The sequence below is a fragment of the Salvelinus sp. IW2-2015 genome, unplaced genomic scaffold, assembly GCF_002910315.2.
Source record: "Salvelinus sp. IW2-2015 unplaced genomic scaffold, ASM291031v2 Un_scaffold1786, whole genome shotgun sequence".
Classification (NCBI taxonomy): domain Eukaryota; kingdom Metazoa; phylum Chordata; class Actinopteri; order Salmoniformes; family Salmonidae; genus Salvelinus; species Salvelinus sp. IW2-2015.
In genome coordinates this window covers 40,920-46,749 of record NW_019943161.1, presented here as the reverse complement: position 1 = coordinate 46,749, position 5,830 = coordinate 40,920, and the positions used below count along the sequence as shown (strand labels likewise).

The following is a 5,830-nucleotide window of genomic DNA, read 5'->3' as shown; positions in this document are numbered from 1 at the left end:
TCTCATTTTCCTAATCTACAATGTTTGTTACTTTTGTATATATTTTTTTATTTTACCCCCTTTTTCTCCCCCAATTTCGATCTTGTGTCATCGCTGCACCCCAACGGGCCCGGAGGTGAAGTCCGAGTCATGCATTCTCCGAAATATGTACACCAAATTGCGCTTTTTAACACTTGCAGCTTAACCCGGAAGCCAGGGACACCAATGTGTCTGCAGGAAACACCGTTCAACTGACCAGAGTTTTGCTTGTATGCGCCCGGCCTGCCACAAGGGGTCGCTAGAGCGCGAAGAGCCAAGTAAAGCCCCCCTGGCCTAACCCGGACGACAACTGGGCCCAATTGTGCGCTGCCTATGGGATCCCGATCACAAGCCGGTTGTGGACACAGCCCGAACGGGAACGAAACCGGTTCTGTAGTGACATCTCGTAGCACTGTGATGCCAGTGCCTTAGGCCCTGCTGTGGATAACGCCCGGAATGGAACCAGGGTGTCTTAGTGACGCCTCTACTACTGAGATGCAGTGCCTTAGAACCACTGTGATACAGCCTGGCAGTGAACCACCAGGGTGTCTGGTTAGTGACGCCTTTAAACCGCTGCGGCCCACCCGAGAGGCCAGTGTTTGTTACTTTTTGGTTACGGTAATTTCTGTTAATGCCTTCAATATTATTATTCCAGTCTTCTGATTGGCCTAACGCTCCACCACTAATGACCTGTGGAGGCTTCTCAAAGTAACATTTTCTTCACCCAAACTCAAGCAAACAAAGACTGTTTTTACGTCCATGAGAATGACAATAGTTCCTCAATGTATCTGAAGTATCTTTCCAGCTGTCTTTCCAGAACCCTGATTACTTCAACAGTTTCTGAGTTGGACTGAAATAGGTTCTGTTACTCATTTTGTGTGCTGTACTGCTTTATATTTAAGTGAGGAGATCCACAATACTTTAGAGATAAATATTCGTACAAGAGGAACAGGATGCTCCACAGATACTTTAGAGATTAAGATCTATTATACATAGTTACAGAGAGGAAGACAGGAGCTCCACCATAACTTTTGAGATTAATATTCTACAAGAGGAAATACAGGAGCTCCACCAATTAACTGTTGAGATAATATTCTACAAGAGAACAGGAGATCACAATACTTTAGAGATATATTTTACAAGAGGAACAGGAGCTCCCACAATACTTTAGAGCTAATATTCTATAAGAGGAAACAGGAGCTCCACCATACTTTAGAGATGAATATTCTACAAAGAGGAACAGGAGCTCAAGCAGATAGGAACATTTGGAGGTGCGCCGGTACTCCGCTCCGGTGAGCTCCTGTCCAAGTCCCACTGCTTCTTATCCCTTGTGGAAAATAGCCTACAGCTGTGTCTGTCCCGAGCTCACTGGCGGGGAAACTGAGGCCCAGAATATTTTATACGAAGTATTGTTATACGATAAGTTGTAGAGCAGTTAACGTGGCTATCGTGCAAGCTTCAGGGCTGGACCCAGTTAATAGTTGGTGCAGTGTTTTCAAGTTGGTTGCAGACAGCGTCTGTTGTGGTAGCCAATGTGAATTTAAAGGATATTTATTTAGATAAGAATGGTTGATTAACCGCATGAAAATGATTTTGAGATATACACGTTAATTGTAAATTAAAATGAAACTGTCATAAAAATTTGCATATGAAAACCACAGACTGTAGATACGTAGAATGGTAGAAAAATAAAAGGAAAAATTGCGTTGAGCAAGACAGAAAAGAGAAACATTTTCGTTCAACAATGAGAAAGCTTGCCGACTCCTTGGATAGCCGATTCCGCATCTTCAGGAGAGTAATGCAGAATCTGCTCAGAGCCAGCAGGAGAGGTGAAGAGGATAGTTTATTTTTTTCCTGGTTATCTAGATCTCTGGTTCCCTCTTGAGGCATGTGCTTACTTCAACAAACAGTGCACTTAAAGCATCAGACAGCTCAATGCATATAGTATTGATTTTATTAAAACACATTGGGTGGCTTATATGATGAAAAAAATGCACGTTTAAACATTTTGACCAATCGATTGGTCGAACGAACAGATCACATTCGGTTAACCAAGAGTTAAAAAAATAAAAAAAAATAATGGGGACAGCCTTAATAGGGGACAGCCCGAAGAACCTTTTATTTTCTAAGTTGCACACCTCACCACACACACACTCTCAACCACTAACCAACCCCCCCCCGTGTATCTCCAGGGAACCTTCCCGACCCAGGCAAGGCCAGGACTTGTGAAGAAGCTAGCCCAGGTCTTGGATGATGATGAGCGGATCAGAAAACAACTAGAGACCCTGGTCTCACCGGCCTGCTCCTGCAAACAGCCCAAGTCTTGTGTGGATGAGTAGAGAGAGCGTGGGTGTGTTTATTATTACTTATCCTTTCTGTCCTTTTCTGTTGTTGTTGCTTACGCGCCTGGTAATTCCCTAGGGCGGTTCTCCTGTCCTCAGTTCTAACCTAGGCCCCTAACAGGCGCGTGTTCAGGATGTTGTGGCCACGAGCGTTATAATTAGGTCCTTGGCTCATCTCTGTAACTTCTCAATGGCTCCGGAGAGGCAAAGGTGGAGTCATGAGTCCTCTGAAACGTGACCCGCCTGGCTGTCCTCCTTGAAACTGACCCGCCTGGCCGTCCTCTGAAACGTGACCGCCTGCCGTCCTCGAAACGTGACACCCGCCTGTCCGTCCTTCTGAAACGTGACCCGCCTGTCTCCTTCTTGAAACGTGACCCGCCTGTCCTTCCTCTGAAAACGTGACCCCGCCTGTCCTTCCTCTGAAACGTGACCCGCCTGGTCCTTCCTCTGGAAACGTGACCCGCCTTGTTCCTTCGGGTCTAAACGTGACACCGCCTTGGGCCTTCTCTGAAACGGTGACCCGCCTGGCCTTCCTCTGAACATGACAGGAATCGAACCCAGGCTGTTAGCTGTGGCCTCGACTGCTGCTCCCACCAGGGCCCCCGTTACTTATCCTTCTACAGAGAGACCTTCACTAGGAAGCCAGGCAGTCCTGAAACAGCCCAGTTAAAAAACTGTTATACTGGTGGGTGGTGTGTGATTGTGTGTGTGTGTGTGTGTGTGTCGGTGTGTGTTGTGTGTGTGTGTGTGTGTGTGTGTGCCTTGTGTGTGTTGTGTGTGTTGTGTGTGTGTGTGATGTGTGTCTGTGTGTGTTGTGGTGTGTGTTAGATTATACTGATGTGTGCGTGGTACCAGGGTTTTCCATTAGCCGGCTTTTGGCCGGAATTTGGTGGTTTGTTGAAAAGACCCCGATAAAGTAAAATTGTCCGCGTAGAAGAAGGAAAACAATCCCATAATGCTTTTTCAGCCGTATTCATTAACACCAGTCCATTGGAATACATTTGACGGTCATGCCTATTGCGTTTATAGGATAATTTACATTAATTTAGTGGATTAATTGGTGCACGTGTATTCTATTTGCTCTCCTCAAACAACTGTATTCTAGCCCACAAACAACTTCAGCAGTAACAGATGGTAACCAATGTTGAACATAGGGCTACGCGTTATGTTCGCCGGTTGGGTGCGCATGGCCCAAAGAGTCGCAGATAAGGAGTGCGCGCTCTAGCGTGAGCGTCTCTCTATTCAGTACTCAGGGATAAGAGCGATCACCTAATTGTTCTTTGTCGACGGAGTCTGCATCGTGTCATCAGAAATAAGACCCTCTATATTTATTGGGGTGACGCTCACGTACGCTGCATTAGCCAGACGTATAAGAGAGCACAATGGTCACTGTTATTCACCGCCGTCCTCGTCGTCTGCGAATTGAGTTCCAGACTCTATTCTTCTATAGCGTTTTTAGATAAATACGTCATGAGTCTCATGGTTCGAGGTAGTGAGGTCATGACTAGAAGGGAATCAGCTTTGCTTAAAAATTAACGGAAAAATACTTTTTTTTAGCTAACCCTTTTTCCATAACCCTTACCCCGAATTATTCCTAAACTGCCTACGTTAAGACTCCTAACTGTGTCGTAAATTATCTACCTGCTACCGAAACGGTCCAATATGGACCTTTAAATTTGACCACATTGCCGTGTAACGAATCTCGCCTCTTCGTGCTGAGCCCAAGACCGAGTCGTAGTGGGCGAGGGTGATACTGTGTTATGTCGTGCAGAGGCGTTCCCTGCGTTCGCGCCCGGGTCGAGCGACAACCCACACCATATCGTACAAGAGGAACAGGAGCTCCACAATACTTTAGAGCTAATATTCTATAAGAGGAACAGGAGCTCCACCATACTTTAGAGATAATATTCTACAAGAGGAACAGGAGCTCAAGCAGTAGAACATTTGAGGTGCCGGGTACTCCGCTCCGGTGAGCTCCTGTCCAAGTCCCACTGCTTCTTATCCCTTGTGAAAATAGCCTACAGCTGTGTCTGTCCCGAGCTCACTGGCGGGGAAACTGAGGGCCCAGAATATTTTATACGATGTTGTAAGTTGGCTAGTGCAAGCTTCAGGGCTGGACCCAAGTTAATAGTTGGTGCAGTGTTTCAAGTTGGTTGCAGACAGGCTGTGTGTAGCCAATGTGATTTAAAGGATATTTATTTAGATAGAATGTTGATTAACCGCATGAAAATGATTTTGAGATATSRACACGTTATTGTAAATTAAATGAAACTGTCATAAAAATTTGCATATGAAAACCACAACTGGTAGATCGGTAGAAATGGTAAGAAACATTTCTATTCAACATGAGAAAGCTTGCCGACTCCTTGTGTAGCCTATTACCGGCATCTTCAGGAGAGTAATGGCAGAATCTGCTAAGGCCAGCAGGAGAGGTGAAGAGGATAGTTATTTTTCTTCTGGTTATCTAGATCTCTGGTTCCCTCTTGAGGCATTTGTCTTACTTCAACAAACAGTGCACTTAAAGCATCAGACAAGCTCAATGCATATAGTTGATTTTATTAAAACACATTGGGTGACTATATATGGAAAAAAATGCACGTTTAAACATTTTGACCAATCGATTGGTCGAACGAACAGATCACATTCGGTTAACCAAGAGTTAAAAAAATAAAAAAAATAAATTGGGGACAGCCTTAATAGGGGACAGCCGAAGAACCTTTATTTTCTAAGTGCACACTCACCACACACACACTCTCAACACTAACCAACCCCCCCCCGTGTATCTCCAGGGAACCTTCCAGACCCAGGCAAGGCCCAGGACTTTGTGAAGAAGCTAGCCCAGGTCTTGGATGATGATGAGCGGATCATAGGAGAGATCAAGAGGAAGACAGGCGGGTCACGTTTCAGAGGAAGGCCAGGCGGGTCACGTGAAGCAGGGTCACGTTTCAGAGGAAGGACAGGCGGGTCACGTTTCAGAGGAGGGACAGGCGGGTCACGTTTCAGAAGGAGGACGAGGCGGGTCACGTTTCAGAGGAGGACAGGCGGGGTCAGCGTTTCAGAGGAGCGCAGGGCGGGTCACGTTTCAGAGGACGGCCAGGCGGGTCAGTTTCAGAGGACAGCCAGGGGGTCACGTTTGCAGAGGACAGCCAGGCGGGTCACGTTTCGAGGACTCAGTGACTCCACCTTTGCTCTCCGGAGCCATTGAGAAGTTACAGAGATGAGCCAAGGGACCTAATTATACGCTCGTGGCCACAACCACCCTGAACACGCCTGTTAGGGCTAGGTTAGAACTGGGACAGGAGGAACCGCGCTTGGGAAGTACCAGGCGCGCGTGAAAGCACAACAACAGAAAAAGGAAGACAAGGATAAGTATAAAAACACACACGCTCTCTCTACTTCACCACACAGACTTGGGGCCTGATTTTGTAGGAGCAGGCCGGTGAGCCGAGGGTCTCTAGTTGGTTTCTGAA

At 46.5% G+C, this 5,830-nt stretch overlaps 1 protein-coding gene across 1 annotated transcript in view; it reads left to right on the top strand.

Annotated features, from left to right (window-relative positions):
- The window catches only part of LOC112071966 (sister chromatid cohesion protein PDS5 homolog B-like), a 97,663-nt gene that overhangs the window by 79,184 nt on the left and 12,649 nt on the right, over positions 1 to 5,830 (top strand). Inside the window, 3 exon segments of the mRNA XM_070439582.1 lie at positions 2,211 to 2,238; positions 2,240 to 2,343; positions 5,150 to 5,486. Of these exon segments, the coding sequence (XP_070295683.1) occupies positions 2,211 to 2,238; positions 2,240 to 2,343; positions 5,150 to 5,486 (469 nt within the window).